The sequence below is a fragment of the Aspergillus affinis genome, assembly GCF_023601865.1.
Source record: "Aspergillus affinis strain CMG 70 chromosome Unknown NODE_17_length_398122_cov_92_786867, whole genome shotgun sequence".
Taxonomy (NCBI): Eukaryota; Fungi; Ascomycota; class Eurotiomycetes; order Eurotiales; family Aspergillaceae; genus Aspergillus; species Aspergillus affinis.
The window spans coordinates 209889-232033 of record NW_026515798.1 but is presented as its reverse complement, the minus strand read 5'-3'; the positions used below and the strand labels follow the sequence as shown (position 1 = coordinate 232033).

General features: G+C 49.9%; 8 protein-coding genes across 8 annotated transcripts; 5 read left to right on the top strand and 3 right to left on the bottom strand.

Annotated features, from left to right (window-relative positions):
* Positions 1–2336: 2336 nt before the first annotated feature.
* KD926_003359 (sugar porter family MFS transporter) lies at positions 2337–4146 on the top strand (the record flags this gene model as incomplete). The annotated part of the gene is made up of 3 exons (XM_053097490.1): positions 2337–3323; positions 3395–3673; positions 3757–4146. The coding sequence occupies 3 exons, from the start codon at positions 2337–2339 to the stop codon at positions 4144–4146; spliced, it is 1656 nt and encodes a 551-aa protein (XP_052958570.1).
* Positions 4147–5624: 1478 nt separating this feature from the next.
* Positions 5625–6452, bottom strand: KD926_003358 (uncharacterized protein; the record flags this gene model as incomplete). The annotated part of the gene is made up of 1 exon (XM_053097489.1): positions 5625–6452. One exon carries the CDS (start codon positions 6450–6452, stop codon positions 5625–5627), a length of 828 nt encoding a protein of 275 aa, XP_052958569.1.
* Positions 6453–7617: 1165 nt separating this feature from the next.
* KD926_003357 (uncharacterized protein) lies at positions 7618–9290 on the bottom strand (the record flags this gene model as incomplete). Its single annotated transcript, XM_053097488.1, has 3 exons — positions 7618–7650; positions 7702–9175; positions 9244–9290. 3 exons carry the CDS (start codon positions 9288–9290, stop codon positions 7618–7620), a joined length of 1554 nt encoding a protein of 517 aa, XP_052958568.1.
* A 439-nt stretch (positions 9291–9729) lies between these two features.
* Positions 9730–13078, top strand: KD926_003356 (kinase-like protein; the record flags this gene model as incomplete). The annotated part of the gene is made up of 8 exons (XM_053097487.1): positions 9730–10182; positions 10236–10451; positions 10503–11904; positions 11988–12446; positions 12503–12646; positions 12705–12799; positions 12849–12919; positions 12970–13078. 8 exons carry the CDS (start codon positions 9730–9732, stop codon positions 13076–13078), a joined length of 2949 nt encoding a protein of 982 aa, XP_052958567.1.
* Positions 13079–13518: 440 nt separating this feature from the next.
* Positions 13519–14577, top strand: KD926_003355 (uncharacterized protein; the record flags this gene model as incomplete). Its single annotated transcript, XM_053097485.1, has 1 exon — positions 13519–14577. One exon carries the CDS (start codon positions 13519–13521, stop codon positions 14575–14577), a length of 1059 nt encoding a protein of 352 aa, XP_052958566.1.
* A 1508-nt stretch (positions 14578–16085) lies between these two features.
* KD926_003354 (uncharacterized protein) lies at positions 16086–16648 on the top strand (the record flags this gene model as incomplete). The annotated part of the gene is made up of 2 exons (XM_053097484.1): positions 16086–16358; positions 16553–16648. 2 exons carry the CDS (start codon positions 16086–16088, stop codon positions 16646–16648), a joined length of 369 nt encoding a protein of 122 aa, XP_052958565.1.
* A 1234-nt stretch (positions 16649–17882) lies between these two features.
* Positions 17883–19175, top strand: KD926_003353 (phosphatidylserine decarboxylase family protein; the record flags this gene model as incomplete). Its single annotated transcript, XM_053097483.1, has 1 exon — positions 17883–19175. The coding sequence occupies one exon, from the start codon at positions 17883–17885 to the stop codon at positions 19173–19175; it is 1293 nt and encodes a 430-aa protein (XP_052958564.1).
* A 51-nt stretch (positions 19176–19226) lies between these two features.
* KD926_003352 (putative MFS transporter) lies at positions 19227–21102 on the bottom strand (the record flags this gene model as incomplete). The annotated part of the gene is made up of 5 exons (XM_053097482.1): positions 19227–19843; positions 19901–20352; positions 20421–20574; positions 20630–20798; positions 20917–21102. 5 exons carry the CDS (start codon positions 21100–21102, stop codon positions 19227–19229), a joined length of 1578 nt encoding a protein of 525 aa, XP_052958563.1.
* Between the last annotated feature and the right edge of the window lie 1043 nt (positions 21103–22145).

Sequence of the window (22145 nt, the reverse complement as noted above, 5' to 3'; positions counted from 1 at the left end):
GATTCCCCGGGATCTCCGGCATGCAAGGTGAATGCGGAGGCACGGAGTTGGGACGGACTTCGGAAATATATATCGGCTGCGAGGAATTGTCCCCCATATAGGCCGAACGGGATGTTACCGATATAGACAGATCAGAAGATTAGAAAGTAGACAAGCATTGACTCCTCCGTACGATCTCAGTAGCAATTTGCAAGATAGGATCGATTAACTCATCATCTCATAAAAAAGATCCCAACCAAGGAACACGTGGAATCAACAGGTTAAACCCGACGGTAGCGAGGCGTGGCGAGCAGAGGCGGTTCTCGCCCCCCGGGAGGTGGAAAATGCATAGTCTGGGCTGACTTCTGTCGTTCCGGGCAAGTTCCACGGGGAAACGAGTCAAGGAGGGTTCGGAAGGCCTCCGTTCTCCAGATGGAGAGGGCGATGTTTGAGGGGGAATGGGGCTACGTCATGTCGGGCCGGAGTCTGTAAGCGATCAGGTGCCCGGACAGCCCTAGCCCTACTCCGTAGAGGCTGAGGGTTCGTCGGATGCAACCTGTTAGTCATCACTTAATTTGCGGGTGATTAAGGGGGGAGAACGGAGTACGGGGTAGACAGAAACAGGAAAGATAAAATAAAGTAAATTGAAGAATGTTTACTCTGGACCGTTTATTGAGAAATGACAGAAGTAGACATTTGTTGATTTAATAGATTGTCCCGTACGGAGTCCATCTTTTGAATCTCCTGAATCAAAGAAATTGCTCCGAAGGATCGTGAGCAACGTTGGGCGGGCATCCACAAAGCTTGGATAGACGGTGGATGATTCCAGAACCAACCACGATTCCGAACCCAGCGCCACTGACGAGAATCGGCTCGGTCGGGTTGCCTTCTGGTTCCAGAGCAATTTGGGCATTGGCATCGAAAGATTTCAGCTCGCTTTGCCGGCTTTCGGGGCCGACTTTCTGCAGGTTGTTCGGTCGGCAAAAACGTTGATTTTGCCAGCTGACCCGACTAGGAGGAGACAAATCGGGACGGCTTAGGAGTCCGTGAGACATCCTGCCCGGAGGTGTAGATGATAGAATAAGATGATGACATTGTGGTGTCGCGCAAGAAACTGGAATATCAAACCGGTCGGCCATGCGATGTCATGGCACGTTTTTAGTGGCGATTCCTCCGCATTTCCCCTCCTTTTGAGGCCGTTCATGGGGGAGGCCATGGGCTTCACCGGTCAACAGATGAGGAAATCTCCAGAGTTGAGCGCTTGAGCCCTGCGTCTTTTTCTCCGTGTCCTTCCGGACGGTCGGGCGAAGACTCCACGGCAACTTGCCGAGACTCTGGAGGGGCCCCGCAAGTACCCGCACCGGGGTCTCGTGACCGTCGGCTTCCTTTCATTCCTCGCCTTTCCTTCTCTTTTCATCCTATTGCCGCTCGCAGCCAAGTCGGCTTCCTTCAAGGCATGCCGAGGGATTCCACGCCCAGGAACGTGGCTGTTTTCGCTCGCCGCTTCATCCACGCTGTCGGTTTCGGTGCCGATTCTGCGTCCTGGGGATCTCTGCGATGATCGTGCCGGCCGCTGTAGATGCCAATGTTTCTTTCTCTCCCGCAATTCGTTGAACCAAAAAACCACCTCGCTGACATGCCGCTCAATCAGACATCATAGCCAGTGGCGCTGATCCCCTTCATCTCGTCTAGTTCCCAGACCAGGCTCCGACGGTGTTGGCCACTATGACGAACCAGAGCCTTCTCCGAGCTGGCCGTGGAACCCGACTGTCCCCCAGCATTCCGGCCCTCCTGACTGGTTCTCGTCGGTTTCGGTCGGCCCCTCTCCATGGTCCGTCTCTCTGCTGCTGTTGCCGGCTGCCTCTGACGGAGTCTCTGACAGGAGGCAGAGAGTGGGCAATGTCTGGCGTTTCCCCGTGCCTGCCGACTCGACACTGGCTCTGCACTCGGCCGCCTCCACATCCTGACGGTGGATATTTTTTCTCCCTCTCGTCGAATAACTGTTGGGTTTGGGTTTTGATTTTTTTTTTTACTATTTCCTTTTTTTTGCTGTCCCCATTTCCCTTGTAGGGACAGTCGATGTAACATAAAAGGGGGACATCCCCCCCGAATCTGGATTAACTTTTTTTGCCATCAATTTTCTATTTGACATTCATTTCTTTTCCTAACCATCCACTCCCTTGTCAAGATACCCCGTGTGGTTGGTGAATCCTTGCTTCGTCTATTGGGATTCGTGTTCCCTTCCTTGCATACAGCATACAGCTTGCATCAATTATTGTTTACTTGGATAATCCTCGGACCCGATTCCTCTCGCTCTTTCGCGACCATCTTCCCGCGTATCGTACACCTCCCACACTATGGGTATTGAATCCTCTGCCCATCACGGGGAGTCGATCAGCCCGGCTGTCGCTCCCCACGCCGAACACTCCAGCCAAGAGTCTGTAGCTATGAACAAGCCGTCCGATGTTGGCGTAGACACTCCCGTGCCCCGATGCACCCTTCGGGCCTTCGTCATGGGAGCCTTCGTCTCCATGGGTGGTCTGCTCTTCGGTTATGATACCGGTCAGATCTCCGGTTTCCAGGAAATGTCCAACTACCTGGAACGCTACGGCGAACAGAACGCCGACGGCTCCTACTCCTTCAGCACGGTCCGTTCCGGTCTGATCGTCAGTCTGTTGTCCATCGGTACCTTGATCGGTGCGCTCTGCGGTGCTCCCATCGCCGATAAGTTCGGCCGAAAGTGGTCCATCACCTTCTGGTGTCTGATCCTCATCGTCGGTCTGATCGTCCAGATCTCCTCTCCCGACGGGAACTGGGTCCAGATGGTCATGGGTCGTTGGGTTACCGGTCTGGGTGTTGGTGGTTGCTCGCTCTTGGTGCCCATGTACCAGGGTGAAAGTGCCCCCCGTCAGATCCGTGGCGCCATGATCAGTTGCTACCAGCTCTTCGTCACCCTGGGTATCTTCCTGTCCTACTGCATTAACCTGGGAACCAACACTATGGAGGGCACGGGCCAGTGGCGTATCACCCTGGGCCTGACTTTCCTCTTCGCTCTCCTGCTCGGTGGCGGCATGGTCTTCTTCCCGGAGTCTCCTCGTTTCGAGTACCGTCATGGCCGTGTCGACAATGCCCGTGCCACTATGGCCAAGATGTACGGTATCCCGGAGAACCACCGCTTGATCAACCAGGAACTGGAGGAGGTCCAGGCGCAGCTCGATGCCGAGTCTCAGGAGCAGGCCTGGCACGAGTTCCTTACCGCTCCTCGCATGTTCTACCGTGTGTTGCTGGGTATGGTGCTTCAGTCTCTGCAGCAGCTTACCGGTGCCAACTACTTCTTCTACTACGTGAGTTCCCACCACCAACCAACCCCACCAACCCCACCCAAAATATCATATACTTATGCATCATATCACAGGGAACTACCATTTTCCAAGGTGCCGGTATCTCCAACAGTTTCATCACACAAGTCATCCTGGGTGCCGTCAACTTCGGAACCACCTTCGGCGGTCTCTACGTCGTTGAGAACTTCGGTCGTCGCAAGTCCCTCATTACGGGTGCCGGTCTCATGTTCATCTTCTTTATCTGTTTCGCGTCCGTTGGACACTTCGTTCTGGACGTTCAGACTCCTACGAACACTCCCGGAGCCGGAAAGGGCATGATTGTGCTCGCTTGTCTCTTCATCACCACCTATGCCGTAAGTCCACCAACTCCCCAAACCTCCCCAAACCTCCCCCAACTCAAATCCGCGTTAATTAACGCGCTAACGATCCTCTCTAGATGACCTGGGGCCCGATGATCTGGGCTATCGCCGCCGAATTGTTCCCATCGAAATACCGTGCCAAGGGTATGGCCCTCGCGACAGCCTCCAACTGGCTCTGGAACTTCCTCATCGGATTCTTCACCCCGTTCATCACGAACGACATTGATTTCGCCTACGGCTACGTCTTCGCAGGCTGTCTCTTCTTCGCTGCCCTTGTGGTGTACTTCTTCGTCATCGAGGGTCGCGGCCGTACGCTCGAGGAACTTGACTGGATGTACGTGAACAAGGTCGTTCCCTGGAAGAGCAGCACGTTCGAGATGCCTGAAATCCGCTCTCAGAGCCACGGCGGCATGGATGCGAAGTATGCGAGGAAGGAGTCGCAGTCGTATCATGCGGAGAATGTCTAGCTTCAGTTAACTTTACTTAACCTAAGTTGAGTTGAGGTATGGTAACTGGGGATGATGATAATTGAAGTGTGAGAGAAGCATGACATGGAAGAAGAAGAAGATATTTTATTGCATGTGTTATGTTTTTTATGGGTTTTCTTTTTGGATATCACATACCATCTATGGTTGCTAGGGTTGGAGTTGGGGTCGGGGTTTTGTTTATATGTAGATCATTTTGTATATATGCATGGATACCTATTGCAAATCATGAGTTCTTATTTCATATATTCATTCTACTTCATTTCTTGTATCATCTATTCTGCTTGATGTATATGGTATTGATGACAATAACTAGCCGAGACGCCACGTAAGCCATTCCTACCACCGCCGCCGTCGACGATCATTTATTTGCCCGCTGTCTTTGCGATGACATCCGCTTCGGAGGTACTCCTGTCGGGATAGGTGATACTTGGATTTTCTTGTCTAACCGATACGATGGATACATGATGTATGGTCTCCTAGGAAATTACTTCCGCATTTTGAATTGACAAAGATATATTTTTTCATGATTAGCAGTGTGTACAGAACAGATCCTCATCCTTTGAACTTATACTACATAGATAATTCCTCCTTGGCTATACATGTCTCTTCGCTTGCAACCCGGGATGAAGATCGAGTCTCTGCTTGGTAATCAGAGCTTCTCGGCTGGGAAGGAACAGAAAAGTGAGGCATCTCCAGATTATGGGGCTCAAGAAGGTTTGTTTTAAAGCCAGTTGAGTTGCGGTAGAAGGATTCATCGTCTAATCTAGATCCCATCCCGTTTCTGACCTCCCTCTATCTTCATCTCTTTTCAACTTCCGCGTGTGATCCCGATTGGCATCCTGATCGTGACTGTAATATCCATCCAACAACCTACTCCGCATTCCATCCCGTGCAGATCGACTGATGCTCTTTTGCGCTGTTCGCCATTCGTACCTCTGTATTCTGGCATGCCGACTACGAATTTGCCATTCCTGAGTATCGGCAGTGGGTGGACGCCCAGCTACGGATACGTCTCAGTTCGGTTTTATATTCATTCGGCCTCGTGATTTCTACTTTCCTACGCCTGATTTATCATATGCCGTCCTCGACTTGCATTTGTTATTTTATAGTTTTATCGTTTAATTCCCTAATTCATTGCAAAAAAGAAAATCTGTGCTTTGGATAATAGAGCGAATTTATGCAAACATTTGCCGCCGACACCATGATAGGGTTGACCTCTACCTAAACCGATATTGAATGACACACGCATAAAAACAAGCAACGCACAATAAGTCATAAGCAAAAGCGTTGTGAGAGCAACGCGGTAGAATTTCTAAAAAGAAGACGGAATGCATCGAGTGGAGATTTAGCAGAACGAATTCAGAAAGAAACAGGAAAGGAAAAAAGGTAAAAACGACCCCAATCCACCATCAAGCTAATCATCTTCTTCCGAATAAAGAAATCCGAGCGTAGAGAAATCACTCCCAGTAGTAGTAGTGGTTAACATCACTCTCAGTCGAATGGCGCGGCGGACGACATTCGGCATGAGGACGGAACGACCGTTGGTCATTTCTAGATTCGCGTAGGGACCACGGATTGTAGTAGACAGCACCGTCTTCCGAGTCGTATCTATCACGGTCCGAGCCTCTTCCCAACTCGTCGGCGGATGGCCTTCCTGAACGTCTTCTTGACTCGTGGTCACCATAGCTTTCGGGCAAACGACGACGGGAGCTGCCCCTCGGGGATGTGTATCTGTAGCCGGAGGGCGAGGAACGACGCCGAGATCGGGTTCGGGATCGATTCCTAGGCGTTGAAGCTGGCACCGCCGACGAGGCTGATATCGCCGCCGAATTAGGAATGACTGGAGGAGGCACGTCAGCGGGGGTTCGAATCGAAGTCGGAGCCACAACTGTGGGGACTGGAATCGGATTCCCACTTGAGGAAGGAGGCGCGGTAGAAGTCGAAACCGGAGCAATCGAAGCGGGGGTCGAAGTGGGAGGTACGGTCCAACCCGCCAGTTGCACTATGAGATTTCGAAACTGGCGCATAGACTTTCCCCCGTTCAGCTCGAAGTTGATACGGGATCTATCTTGATGCTTCTGACTAGTTTTCACATCTTCGCGCAAGGTTGCAATTTCCGACCGCATAGTTTTCACCTCATCATGCAATGCAGCGATTTCTGATCGAAATTCGCTCATGATTTGGGAAATCTCAGTTCGTTGGGCTACACCATCGCGGGAAACGATGCTCGAGGGGGGATTTTTGACCGAGCTTCTGAGCTGGGCTTTTATGTCTTGAGATGCCATTACGTATTGACACAGTTTCTCGTCAAGAAAGCCCTTAGTCGGACAGACCTGGTTGCTCGAGTTGTTCTAATCTAGTCCAGAACCTTGGACGGGATCAGAATGACGCTGTCTGGGTTGGAGAGAATCAAGGACAGAAGCAAGCGAGGGATCGGGTTGGGCGTGGTCGGATTGGAGTGGATGATGAACAGTAGCCTCTTCCTCTAGACAGATTCAATCAAGGCAGGACTCGGATGAACGTGATCAGAACCTCAGCCACGGCCGATCTAGGGATATCGCAGCTAATTCTGTGATGATGAGGGTAGGGACGAACTCGAAAGGCCTTGCTTGAGTTTCGAGTGGAGAGGAATTTCAAGAGAGAGTGTCGTAGGTTTTGGTTGTGAATAGAAAGAGGTGGGATGGTGAGGATGAATATGTGGTAGGAAACGGTCGAAGATAAGAGAAGACAAGTGAAGAGAAACGACAAGACAGGAGTGAAGGAGAGACAGCCATTACCGCACTTGTTACAGCACCGAATAAATAAACACAGAAATCGAAATAAACATGACTTGCTAAGATTGGTAATTATGTAGCTTCCATCGGGTCAAGCTCGATATCGAGCTTGCCTTCGGTGCTCTTGGCTTTGACTTCGTCCCCGGGTCCGATTGACAATCGGTAGTCCTGTATTGCCTCCTCCGCTCTTTGCAAGTTCGACTTGGGTACCCATGTGGATTTATATGCTGGTAACCCTTCCAATAGACGAGGATTGTTCGACTTCATATCGATCCGTTTCGTCCGGGTAGTGCTCGTCATGGCCCCCGGTTGGGGACCTTGCGGTTGAACGGATCTAAAAAATGATTTGCGTCTCATACCCAAAGATTGTTAAGTACCTCCAATGGTTTTAAGATGCTCAGTGGAGGATGTCTAGTAGAGACTCGAAATAACAAGCATGTTCGCAGAGTAGTTAGGGCACAGAGGATATGACCACGTGATACCATGCTTTCCCTTTCTGGAAGGAGCGCCAACGTCAACCACCTTCAACTTAGCACCCGCCATCAAATCCTAGTCGTTTTCATCCTACTTCTATCCCTAAGCCAATGTCCGTCTCACAAGTCGGCCATTTATCATATTGACATCTCACCCGTGCAAGTCTAACTTCCTGTGGGTTCTCCACTAGCCACAGCCCATCTCAAACACAGATGTTGTTGAGTTTCATGGTCACCTACCAGGAGTCAGCGAAGTTCTAACCAATAACAGCATCGCAGGCACTAACCTTCTCGATATATCGCACTCCCACCTGAATCCCATCCTCGTCCTGGAACTCATTTGCATCACCAAAGTCCACATTCTCGGGATCCAGGCATGTGAGACATGTTTCAACAACTTCAGCATATCGGGTTCCCATCTTGCTGCGAAGCTCCCCACGCGCCAGGGAGAGCAGGTGTTCCTTGAAAAGCACAGATGGTAGATCATTTCCTAAAACGGGATTCCTGGTCGGCTTGGAACTGGAGCCATCATTAGGCAGAGGCCCCGTCCTGTCATCATACTGCACGAACGATTCCCACAGGCCTAGCTCAAGTAAGCACACGCCCAGACTGTAGATATCGTGCTGCATGATATATTCTTCCGCGGCGACCTGTCCCATTCGACTAGGGTGTTGGTAGAGACTTCTTTCCCATCCCGCAGCTCCCTTGCGCAGGGTTCTCCCCTCGGCCATGCGAAAACTGTCGAACCCGACCAGGAATGCTGATCCCACAGATGAATCATTGGTTAACAGCAGGATTGTCTCCGGTCGGATGTTCTTGTGTACAAATCCGAAGGTGTGCACGTAGCTGACTGATCTCGCCAATTCATTCGCCAACCTGAACCGATCGGAGAGTGAGTCTGTTCCCTGCATTTCCGCAAGACAACTACGAAGGCTGCGAGGATTTGAGTAGCCAGTCGGCACTCTGAAAATGAACGTGAATGCAGCAGGATTGCGTGAGGATGGGTCGTCGCTGGAATGCTTCACAACCCCTTTGCAGTTCAGAAGACCGAATTCAGTAGGGCTCGAATGGGCGAGCTTTCTTGCCAAATCCCGAGTATCCTTCTCGATCTGCTTGATGTTGACATCTGCAGAAGGATGAAATCGCTCCAGGATGAGTGATTTGGACGGATCTTCCCGTTGTGCTAGTTGCGCGGAGCACAAAGGAAGAGGACTAAGTTGAAGCGATTTGATGCCATCCTCATGAAGGAAAATTCGAAGATTGCCGGTCGCAGTAGGGTCGAGAGCCATCCTGAGCGATTGGGCGGCGGTTATTGGAGCACGACTTTCGACTGGACCCTCACGGGTGAATGTGTGCAGTTCGGCATCGATTTGAGCGGTCGCAGCCTTCATGATCAAATACCAAGAAGGGTCGAACATCTTCTGCCAAATTTCTAGATCCTGGATGGCTCCGTCGATTCTCTGTTGCAGTAGCGTATACTTCCATCGCTGCACTTGTCGCACTTCCTGACCATCCACGTCCTTCGTCTTAGTCACAGATTGAATGCTATTGACAGCAATCTTCAGTTTGCTTCCGAGCAGCTCTAGCGTCTCTTGCTGTACTATCTGGTGTTCTTCGTCCAGCGTGTGCGCAATACTTCGAACCAACTTCAACTGGATCTCGGCCCGGACCCAATAGTTCTTCACCCGGACCGAACGCTCAAAAAGCTCGGACTCTGCATGAGCGAAAGCAGAACAGCGTTCTACCAGAATTGCTCCATACCTAATTGGCTTAGCGAGGCCATCTACCACGGATAACTGCGGGTGATGTGCAGGGTTGGGCGAACTTACTTGAAGCAGAAATCCACGGCGGATATTATTGATATCGGGTCGGCCATTGTGTTCAAGATGAAGCGACGATCTCGACACCTCTCGAGGGGATTTCCCAGCGTTTATCAATTCTTGTCTTATTTTATCTGACAGCTCCTCGTGACAGTGCGGCTGAGGGATTCAACCAATGGGATACGAGATGCACGGCGCTAAGTTGGAGGGGTCGTCGCACTTTCGCCTTATCGTCAACACAGCCTCGCCTGTTCATTCATCAGTCTTGACGCTTCGCGAGCGTCTCGTGTGGTCAAGGCATTTTGTCAACCTCTCGCCACGATTCAAGGGCCCACGGCCTGAGACCTCATGAACCAGCATCTTGACTCGTGTTGGCCTATCGCTGCTGGTAGTCCTCCGACAGCCTCATAATCGTGCGCGATAGCTAATATTGGGAATGCGAACTTTAGATGACCAAAGAATTGACAAGGTGCTCACCAGCTAGTCACGTTCACCATGGCGGACGAGCTAGGGAGGGCGCCTGGTGCTAGCCCCAGTAGCGATTCGAACCCGTCGCAATCTCCTGGCCTCTATCCCCCATTCTCCGGCCCTCCCTCCGAACAAAGGCGCAGCTCATCACAACTACTGTCCCCTCGAATGCCGGATTTGGTTCGGGATTCAAAACTCGAGACACACTTTATACCCGACAGCAGTGTTGAAACTGTGCATACCTACCACGAGCCGGATTATAAGTCGCGACGTCGACTCGTTTCCAGATCTGAACATTGGAGGCGGTATGGAAAGATCGGGGGTGGAAGCTATGGAAGCGTTTGGCTGGAAAAATGCGTCAAGGGAGCCAGGCGCGAAAATGGACTTCGTGCGGTCAAGCAGATGGAAGTGCGACGGCAATCGACGCGGGTAGATTATAATCGCGAATTGGAGGCTATAGCTAAATTCTCGCATTGGAAAGTTCGTTTTGGGATCTCGCAACTTTGTTGACGATGCATGCTGACGCTTGGCAGTACGAGCGTGCATTCGTCAAATCGTTCGGTTGGTATGAAGGTCCTGACCATTTGTTTATCGCAATGGAATACCTTGAGTTGGGAGATCTTCATACGTATCTGCAGCATAAGCCGGCGCTGCCAGAACACGAAGCCAAGGAGGTCACATTTCAAATTCTAGATGGTCTCTTTTTGATGCACGACAACGAATTCGCGCATCGTGATATGAAGCCCAGAGTGAGTTTCCCCAACCAGTGCTAAAACCAGCTAACATTTTCGGCGAAATAGAATATCCTTCTCAAGTCCTGTCCTCCTGATGAGTGGTGGGTCAAGATAGCAGACTTTGGTATCAGCAAGAGAATCGAAGATGAAGTTGGAGCGTCGTCTACGCTCAAGGGAACACTCGGCTATATTGCACCCGAATTACACGGCTTTATCAAGCGTGGTAGTCCATACGCGCCGGATCTTTGGGCGGTCGGAGAGATCGCATTTCAAATGCTCACAAAGCAGGCGACGTTCAAAAACCTTGGCATGCTTTTCACATACATGAGTAATCTCGAGATGTTTCCATACGATCTACTACTCGCGGCTCGTGTGGGCCAGAGCGGCCTGGAATGCATCTTCTCATTCATGCACCCAGACCCCATCCAGCGTGTGACCGCAGAGGTCGCTTTACAACACACGTGGTTCAATGATGCTCCTCTATCCCGTCAAGGCTCGGTTAGATCAGCTCGTAATATATCACCTCCGGCTCGGGTGGCAGATACAGAAACCGAAGAGCTTGCCACCTGGAATACTATCGCCACACAGGAATCAGAGAACAACCCCCCTGGCCAGATAGGGGAAGCTGAGATAGCAACTTGGAACACTGAACATAGCCATGGAAAGAATATGAGTCTGGACGCTGGGCAGCCTGCGGATTGGCCAATCAGGACGAATAATGTTCCTTTGGCAGGGGACGCGGCTCCTGTCGAGGATGATATGAAGATTCACGTCGATTCGCCGAAGCCGGAAAACACAGGCATCAACTTGACGGCTCTGGATGAACTCGCTCAATTCTTTGGTGAGGGTCAACCCGACATCCGCCGTGAATCAGGCAATATGAGTCTGGACGCTGGGCAGCCTGCGGATTGGCCAATCAGGACGACTAATGTTCCTCTGGCAGGGGACGCGGCTCCTGTCGAGGATGATATGAAGATTCACGTTGATTCGTTGAAGCCGGAAATCACAGGCATCAACTCGACGGCTCTGGATGAACTCGCTCAAATCTTTGGTGAAGGTCAACCCGACATCCACCGTGAATCAAGCACGCAAAATGTCCAGGCTGAAAACGCCGATCCTCAGTCCACGGTCATGGAAGGGACAACTCTCGTCCACGCCGAGGAACCTACGGCACAAGCTGGTGTTGTCCGGGAAAGAGTTCCAGCAGTCCAGCGGATAGAAAAACACTCACATCCTATCTTGGGTGGAAAGTTCGATGACCTACCTGGGTCAGGAATAATCACCACTTCAAATGCACCGGAGACCATTGCTCCAACATATCCAGAGAATCAACGCCATAGCTTGGTTGTACATACCGGTGACGAAGAAGAGCCCGAGACCTTTATTGCGCGGCGATTGAGAGAAATAAGGGATTCAAGACCGCAAGATAGCCCGCTATCAGAGTCATCAAACGTTTCGCAACCGTCTAGTAAGTGCTTGACCGAAAAAATATGTTTCTATCGTCTTTGAGAGCACAACGAGGTTTGGGCTAATACAACGAAGCCACTACAGACGCGGCGGCCACTTGGGCAGCTGGGATAACGTCCAGTAGCGAACGACCGGGATGGCAGTCATATGAGGGTACAACCAAGCAGTCATCCGACGGCAAATCCAAAATCAGCAAGACATTCAAAGGTCTATTCAGCGGATGGAGGAGCAATGATCCTAAGGTCCATAACCATCTTTCCGAGTTCGATGACCCTGGCCGAAGCAATCCTCATCTCGAACCCCAGATCCCATTTCAAAGCGACACCCTGTACACCACCCCACCGCCGATACCCAGTAGCTCGCGCAAGGTTTTTGGAGTGACGATAGACGAGCTCTATTCCCGACATCCGGACATGCCTGTTCCTCAAATTGTCCAACAATGCATCGCGGCCGTTGAGACATATGCCCTTAATCTACAGGGCATATACCGCCAGTCTGAGAAGCCAGGAACTATTGAACGAATGATCGCAGAGTTCGAGTTGAGTGAGTAGCATTTTGCTAGATATGCGCTTTTTTTTATCTTACTAATATTTTTCCAGATTGGCCACATCACGACTTGAAGCTGCCAGCCCATTTCCATCACAACATTCACAATGTTACCAGTTTATTGAAGAGATATTTCAGGGATCTTCCAAACCCTCTACTCACCTTGCAGCATTACCACTCCTTCATCTCTGCGGCCAGTACGTCACTGACCTACCCAAGTCATTCTTTCGATAGCTTCTAACAACCTAACTATAGAAGTGGATGATGACATCGGGCGCCGAGACTCCATTCATGCTCTCATCAATCAACTTTCTGACCCACACTACGTGACTCTCAGGGCTCTGACATTTGTAGGATCTTCTGGCACAAGTCTGTTGTAACTACTGACTAGTATTTTAGCATCTGGATAAGGTCCAGCAGCGTTCCAACCAGAACCGCATGACCACTGGAAATCTGGCCATAATTTTTGGGTACGCTACGCGGCCATCCTTCTAGTATATTATGCTAACAGTGATATTAGGCCCACGCTTATGGGTTCCAACACAACTAACATGGTCGACACTGGCTGGCAAGTTCGGGTAGTTGAAACTATCATCACATACGCATCGGATATTTTTGACGAGGATTGATTATATTGCTCTGGATCTAATGTCACATTTACTATAGGGTTATAGGTTCAAACAAATTATAGTATAAAGATTCGGATGCTTGATGATAGTTGACAGTATAATCAATAGGCAATGCTATCAATGATCTTTTGTATCGGAGTATTCCTTGTCTTATTCTCGTGAACCGGAAGTTCACCCAGACACAATTGCAACATGTTTGAACACGCGATTATCTCAAAAACACAATACGTACTAATACAGGGAGCTTCCGGGGTTAACGGGATCAAACCTCCGAGTTAAAACATCCCATGCCAGGCAATCGTGTTTATAAAAGAGTGCCCATGACGCGGTCGCAAATTAGACCTCACACCTCGCAGCTCCCTCTCTATCGCTTCAGTTACCGCTATCTTCGCCAACTTTGAAATCTGTTACCAAACTGTCCACAGCGTACAAACGGCAAAATGAATCGGATCAACAGCCTCAAAAGCCCTGGTCGCAAAAGTTCCCGATCCTCTCTGAGATCGGACACCCATCGTGACAGTGAGGGCGTCGCACCCGGCAATGTTGGCTCAAGATCTCCGAGATCCAGTATGAAACCGGAATCCTCCCACCGTCGGAGCTCAACCTCCCATCATAATAACACTTCATCTGACAGGGATGGACGACGACGCAGAGTGAGTTTCAGCGCCGACACGAGAGACAACGAACAGAGCCCGTCTAGTAGGCCACCAGATGAATATTTCGAACAAACCTACACCCGGGAAGTTCCCGGTGGCAGGGAGCGTATTCACATAGCCACGGGAACTTCCAGCATGTCGCCGCAGAGACCCTCGTCGCATATTATGGAAGCAGATGAACTTCACAATACCGCCTCGAGCTTGAAAAAGGCCAGTATAGCGATCGACCGGATGCAAGGCTATGCGACAGACACAGCTGATGTTCAATCCACTTTTGGAAGGAGAAGCTCTACGAGAGATATTCCTCGCATTGAGAGGGGCCATAACCAGTCCACGACCAATCTGCCTCGCCCTCAGCCTGAACCCAGCCTGAGAGGGAAAGGCTCTAGGGGAGGTATTCCTCGTGACCGGGACCATAACCAGTCCACGACCAATTTGCATGCCGACAGTCGCACTCACGGCCATCGGGGAGATAACCATACAGCCCGTTTCAAAGACCTGCAAGAGAAGATGGCAGCTCTGGAGCGCAGCGTCGGCGAAACATCAGAAAAGACCCAGGCCTTGGCTACTCAGTTTACCAGACGGGTTAACGTGCGGCCTCGATCCCAAGTCACTCCCGAGCAGGTAGTTGCGATGGAGCGAGAGCAGCAAAGGCTTTTGCAAATGCAGCAGGAGCTTAAAAAGTTCGACGATTCGATCCGTCAGTACAGTGCTCACCTTAGCGAGTACGCTTTGGCGATTCGGCAGGCTACGAAGAACGTTAAGGAGAAAGATAGTAGTTCTCATGATAGGAGAAGCTCCAGGGAGAAAGGAGGTTTTTCTTCTAGAGAGAAGGGTTATTGATCTATGGTAATCTGTGCATTTTTCTTTAGTTTGACTTTGAGGCGTTGAGAGTAATCCAACAGCCTAAGCCCTTCAATGGGGAGTTTACACTTACTGTGCACACTTGAAGATTATTCTATTGCTGTGCTTTCTGTTTGCATTCTCGTCTGTTGATTGCTGTTTACCCACTTTCATCGGACCAGACTGACAAGATAGATTATTACCTTTTGTTCAAATCTGATTTATTTTTTTTTTTTTTTTTTTTTTTTTTTTTTTTTTGGATTCGTTTCCCATATGCTATAACCAGTAGCACTGTAGTCACCAATCTCTCCTTCGGAGAGTACGCTTCTCATTCAGAGCCAAACCAGTAATTTTCAGTACCCGAGACTTCGAAATGTAAGATGTGCACATAAGCAGAGTTCTGAATCTCCTACCTAGAAGATTCTCGTTCTCTACATTCTATTAGCGGACTAGTCCTACGATTTCATTTGCCTTGCAATGACAGAGCCCAGGACCAGCCAAATCTAGAGATTTGTTTTATGCCCCCGTTGGGGATGTCCAATGGATAAACTTGGAAGGACAATTACTATGGGACTGTCAAATGTAGACATGTTTTGGCAAAGGTGAAGTCAGATCCCATTCAACTTACGACTAAGACTAGAAGAAGTAAGACTATCTGCTTCTTAGATGCTGGATTTCTCTGAGCTTCCCGCACAGAAAAGATACCCATTGAACATGAGAAAGAACAGAAAAGAAAAGAAAATGGGAAATCTGTAGGTCTTCTCAACATTCACTCAATCAGGGCAGGTAAAACTCTGACTGGTCGTGGGACGCCCAACTTGTTTTGGTTACTCTCCATTCACTGTTGTGGTTGCTAGTGCTTTCATATGTTGTGGCCATCCCACAACACCCCCCTCTCTCTGGGTCAAACATCTTTCTCTTCCAAGTAACTAGATTTTCACTTATTGTCCTCAGGTTTTGTTCTTTTGTTGTTTACGGTTTTCATAGTGGAACGATCCCATGGTTGAATCGGGCGCATAAATCCCGCAGTCAATTATTCATGGAGTACTGATCCCCGTACATTTGATCAAATCATGAAGTAGCAATTCAGTAGCTTCTCCAGACCTATTGCCTTTTCTATGACATAGAATTTGACTGATAATTGTGAATGTCTTTGGACATAAGATCCTGTATCTGACAGATGTATCCTAGACCCAATAAAGATGGATTATAAAACCCCTTTATACGAAGATATAGAAATATTTGTAGGAGACCTAGATATTTTAGGTAATTCCCCAAACCGTTAATAAAGCGGAAGATTCCATTATTTTATGCGGAGTATTTCATCAAGTTGGCCGGGTCCGTCAAGATAAATTGGGCCTCCTTCTTCTCAGCTAGTTGATCATTGCAAGATCGAGTCAATCAAGTTTTTCATACTTCGGCAGCCTACCCTTGGTATCCAATTTTCCTACAATCACATTTTACACCCCAAACCCCAGGAAGGGGAGAGTACCAAGTCGCAAGATACGATGGAAGCCCAACTCAAGGCTAGTCAAGAGGACATTGAACTAGAGCACGGGGTCAGGAAGAATCTTACCAGTATTCGTCAGCAGTGCGTGGCTATGGAGAAATTGCTGGACAACTACAAATTTCGCGAAGAAATCAGTGAACTCAAGGCCCAGAAACAACAGGTAGAGCTGGAAAACCTTAAAAGAAAGAACGCCGAGCTCTCTATTTCACTGGCCAAGTCAGAAGCAAAAATATCCGTTGCTCGTGACGCTTTAGTCGAGCTTGCTAAATTGGTAGATCTGATTTAGCGGCGACCTGGATTTCCTCATGTTTCTCTCGCTGTGAAACAAGCGGTCTGGAAGCTAGCGGACCTATTTAATGTTGCTCCTGACTTTTGGTCAAATTAATCCTCACTAACTCATTTGCTATTGAACAGGTATGAGTCTTCCTCTTTTTCATCTTCCTACCGTTTCCTAACGCAAAACAGGGCTCGCTCGGAATTGGTGCATTGGACGAACATGATCTGACGGACTCTCAACAAGTGGGAACATACAGTGCTATTTCATCGTGCTTGAAGGAATGAATTTACAACAAACGGTTTCGAAACAAATGTTCTGGCCCTCTCCCAAGGTTTCTTTTTTACATGCAGGATAGGTGAGACTGGGAGGTTAAAAACGGTGTGGATTCAGACGATCTGCTAAATTACTGGAGTTTTTGAATTGTGTTCTTTTTTTTGTTTTCTGTTTTTCTTGTTGTTTTTGCAATTTCCCAACCGGAAAGCTTTAGTTCTCCTTTGAATGGGAAACAAAAATTGCTCAGCCCCAAGATATGTACTTGAAGGAAAAGGACTTTTTGCTCGCTCAGATACCTTAATGACTATTGTCAAAGTTGAATCCTGTGATTACTAGAAACCAATCATTCCTTTCATAAAATCCAATTCCATCAATCATCTGAAGAATTCGTATGTATAGAAGCTGTAACTGATAGATACGTCGTCGACTAGAGAAGGATGGATGATCAGACCGAGTTTACTGTGCCAGTACAGATGCATGATTATACCTTTCTATGGGGCGATATATTTGCCTGTCCATCCCAGCTATCCTAAGTAATCAAATAACATCACCCAACGTTTCCCACATTCCTTCTTCTATGCACTCCACAATCCCATCCCTTCGCTCCCCCCTGCCGCGCATCAACATTCCACACCCACACGCTTATGAAAAGCTTGACTCGCCCGATGGAAAGCTTGGTCTGGCACCTTCTCCCCACATAATTCAATCACAAACCCTCAGGGATGACACCAAGGCAGTGAGTGGATAAGCAGTGGACCGATTTCCCGACGCGCGGAAGTCAAGTAAACATGACGTCATCTATCCTGGAAGTGGAGCCCTAACTACCAGAGTCGATTCGCTGACCATTTCATTGTTTGCTATCCTGGTCCTTGTCTGACTGACGTAGCAGCTTAAGGTGTACTGGAGAGGCGAGTGGGTTACAAGCTGTGATGCAATGCCTTAGTCTTGGTCGTGGGCTGGTTGGAACTGGTTATATATACTGACTGAGGGACTGAATCTGTGGATAGACATAGATCAGAGAACTAAAGTTCGAACTGCCAACTAGACCAAAACCCTAGGCTAGGCAATGGTAAGCCCTTGCAGTACCGCTATACGTCAACAAGAACAAAAACTTGACAAGACAACCAACATGACCAAACACAACCATAATCACACCCATCGTCTCCACCGGTAAACACACTCTCTCCTCCTCAAAGCCATCCACACAATCTAACCCCTCCGTTCCCCAAAAGAGTCGGAAAATGGATGCCCTCCAACCCAACCGACCACCACGCCTGGCTGGGCGGCGTAATCGCGCACGTCGATTCACCCTCCCACCAAAAACCCCTCCACCCAGTCCTCCTCGACTTCCAATCCCTAATCAACAAAAACACCCGGATCCACATGCTCCTGCACTCCATGTTCAGCGAAATCCCCTCCAACAGACCCTACACGACAGACCCAACCGGGTGTCCCCAGATCCGCGACCCCGAGCACCTCCTGCGCGTGTTAAACCATCTCCTCACGACCGCGCCCTCGTGGAACGACCTCTCGAAACGGGTCGGATTGGTCGGGTTACCGATCAACGCGGTGCTGGATTGGCCCATGGGCACGGGGAGCGGGTATGCGGCGTTTTTGGACCCGGAGGTGAACGCGATGATCAAGCGGGTGTTGGACGCGTGGGGCGAGTTTTTGTGCTCGCGCGAGAGTGCGACGGTGTTGGATGAGTCGGACACCGGGTGGTTTGGACCCACAGGGAAGGAGTGGCTAGTGAGGGTGGCGAATCAAGGGAGACAGGATGATGGGTTGGGGTTCGAGGAACTGTATATCTGTGATCCCACGAAGGAGTATCATGGGTACAACTCATGGGATGATTTCTTCACGCGGCGGTTCAGAGAAGGCGTTAGGCCTGTGGCGGCGCTAGGGGACGACGACGTCCTGGTGAATGCGTGCGAGTCGCAGCCATATAAGCTGGTGAGAGGGGCCAAGGCGAGGGATCGGTTCTGGATTAAAGAGCAGCCATATTCGATCGATGATATGTTGGCGCATGATGACCTGGCAGAAGGGTTTGCGGGCGGAACGGTCTATCAGGCGTTCTTGAGTGCGCTGAGCTATCATCGGTGGCACTCTCCTGTGAGTGGACGGATCGTGAAGGCGTACGTCGTTCCGGGGACGTACTATTCTGAGCCTCTGTTTGAGGGACTCGGGGATCCGAATTCGACGGCCCAGGCCAGCAATGAGATCGATCCGGCTGGCGAGGTCACCGCGCAGGAGTACCTGACGGCGACGGCGACGCGGGCGGTGATCTTTATCGAGAGCGACAATCCGAAGATCGGGCTGATGGCCTTCCTGGGGGTCGGAATGTGCGAGGTGTCGACGTGTGATGTGAGGGTCAAGGAAGGGCAGCACGTCACAAAGGGGGATGAGATCGGGATGTTTCATTTCGGGGGGTCGACGCATTGCTTGCTCTTCAGACAGGGAGTGAATTTGGATGGATTTCCTGATACGAAGATGGAGGAGAATGTGCCAGTCAGAAGTCGTTTGGCTGTCGTGCATTGAGATGTATATTAAACCCTCCATTCGAACATAACCAGTCATATACACCCCATCCTAAAGAGTATATTTAAACAACGGCGACTTATCACCCATATCCAACAACTGTTCCTCCGAATACCTCGCCCTAACCTCCTCCTCCGAGACCTTCTCTTTCTTTTTGTTCTCCCAGTAGAACGATAACTCCAACAGCAATGCCAGCAACACCGCAGAACCACCCAGCGCCAACGACAGCCCAAAGCCTGTATAATACTTCGGAGCCTCCTCCTCCAAAAACATGTAACTACCGATGATTCCACCCGAGTTGCCGATACAGATATTCAGTGCCAAACCGATCGCTCTCCGGTTCGATGGCGTCAGGTTATTAGATGTCCAGCTGGACGTGGCGGGGTGGATCGGATACAGTCCCATCAGGGCGATGATGACAGAGAAGAAAGACAAGCCGAGATTCTCGCCGAGCTTCCCGTCCATGGACATGAGGATGCTGTAGCCAATGATGAGCAGACAGAGGGGGATGACGACGAAGGGCATCCGCCAGTAGAACTTGTCTGAGAGGCGAGAGAAGCCGATAGCGGAGATGGCACCGGCCACGTACGGTGGGACGGTGAGGAGTTGAGCCTGGGTGTTGCTGAAGCCCATGGACTTGGTGATCGTTGGAAGGGTGAATTTGTTACCTAGCCCGTTAGCATATCTCCTAGAAAAGGGGACGATACTGTCGAAAGGCAACTCACCATAAGTGCAAGCCGACTGACAAAGCATGATGTAAGCGAGGATATACATCCTCCAGTTAAGGAACACGGCCTTCAGATCCTTCCACTTGATTCTCTTGCTGCCACCCTGCGCCTCGTCCCTGAACTTCCCACCTTCCTTGATAAACGCCTGCAGCTCGAGGAACCGAATCTCATCGGGATCCAACCACCTTCCCGACAATCTGGGCGAGTCAATCAGAAGAAAGAAGGAAGCGCAGCCCAGGCAGACGGTCGCTAGACCTTCGAGGATGAAAATCCATCGCCAGCCTTCGTACCCGCCGACGCCGTTCATTTGTGCGATACCGGCTGCCAGTAGGCCGGAGAAGGCACCAGACAGGGCACTGGCGCAGTAGAAGCAGGCGAGTCGAGTGGCGAGATCTTTGGGCATGTACCAGAAGGTGCAGAGGTAGACGGCTCCGGGGAAGAATCCAGCTCTGGAATAATATCCGGGTTAGCTGGTATCTGGCAAGACTAGTGAGATAGGGGAGGGGAAGAGACATACTCAAAAGCACCCAGCAAGACCCTCGTCACCATCAAGCCCGCAAAGTTCTTAACCACCCCAGTCAAGGTCATCATGATTCCCCAGGACACGATCAGAATGCCCAGATAGACAGACGGGCGTTTGAAGTTTTTCAGTAGCATGTTACTCGGCACCTCTAGTTTGATCAGCACCAACCAACCAAAGATCGAAAAGAAAAGGCAAGGACATACCCAGCAAAACATACGGCACAAAGAAAATACTCAACACGATATTCCACTGAATGCCACTCAACCCAAGATCATCAACCAAACCCTCGATCTTCGCGTTTCCGATATTCGACCGATCAAGATGCGATATCAAGTATAAGACTGCGAGCATAGGGACGAGACGGACATCGACCTATTCATTTCAAAGTCAGAATAAAGATCAGCATGATCCATCTTTAGTCAGACACCCATTCTCCGAGTTGGAAGAAAGGAAGTCTCCTAAGTGAAAGGGAAGAAAAGAAAATACATACCTTCCTAATAACCCTCTTCCTCCTCTCCTCCGAAAACCCCATATAAAAGTCCTCATCCTGCGGGTCCATGCCTAGGACCCGGAAATTCTCAATCGTTAGGATAGCAGGGACGCGTTCTTGATGGACTGGGTCGAGGACTTTCTCGTCCGTTCCCCAGTCGAGAGATTCCTTTTTGGGATCGGTCATTTTGACTTCGGGTTTGCTCGGACTCTGGCTCTGATGGGGTGGATTGCTGTTGGGTAGGGCTGAACTGTGCCCTCCTCACGGGGGTAGAGGTATGTAATGTAGTGAAACAAACAGACAGTACCCGTTGAAGCCAACCAAAACAGGATACCTAGACACCTCTCAGAAGAAAACACCAACCTCGACAACTGAAGATCGTAAGGAACAAAGAGCCGCGTCGATAAGAAAACATCTCCCAAGCATCCCAGGCCTGGCTGGATATTTATGCCCCTCCACGCCTCCACACTCCGCGTTCCGCATTCCCTCCCTCGCAGATGCAGTGATCATCACGTCACGTCAACATCCTGACCCATGTCAGTCAAATCAAATCAGCACACCTCTCCACACCTCAACACACATGGCCCGATCATCACTGTTACCCTCGTGGAAAGGAGAAGAGCGGATTTCGAAGCTCCCCGCGGGGAAAGGATCGGATGGTGTGCATTTCCGTCGATGCCAAGAGAGTATGGCAAGGAGGCCAAGGAAGCCAAGCCAAGAGTCTGTTTGTTTTTCGTAAACCGTAGGTAGAATACCTAGCTAGCTAGATACCTGGCTAGTTACCCGGCTGGCTGACATCAGGAGGAAAGGAGAGCGGCACAGTGGAGTCGCTTAGATGAAACCCGGAAGCTAATCTCGGTATTTTCGAAGCCAAGTCAGTCAGGTATGAATGAATCATGGTCTGGTCCGGGGAAACCCCACACACACCAGACACATGCACAGCTGGAACAGAATCCGGGGGTGGGGAAGGTCGGATTTTGAGATCGAGTGGTGATCGTCCTCTTGCAATCAAGTCAATCAAGCAATAGAAAGTGAAGGAAAATGAAATGATTATTTTCCGACACGGCGGGAAAAGTATCCGCCATAATGCTAAGACGCTAATGAAGTTCTCCGGGTTTGGGTTTTGCGGGGTAGATTATCTTTCTTGTCTTGTCTTGTCAGATTGCTTGTGCTGCGTGGCTGGGGTCGATCGTGGCATAACTACATTGCCAGGTAGTTAGTTACTAGTG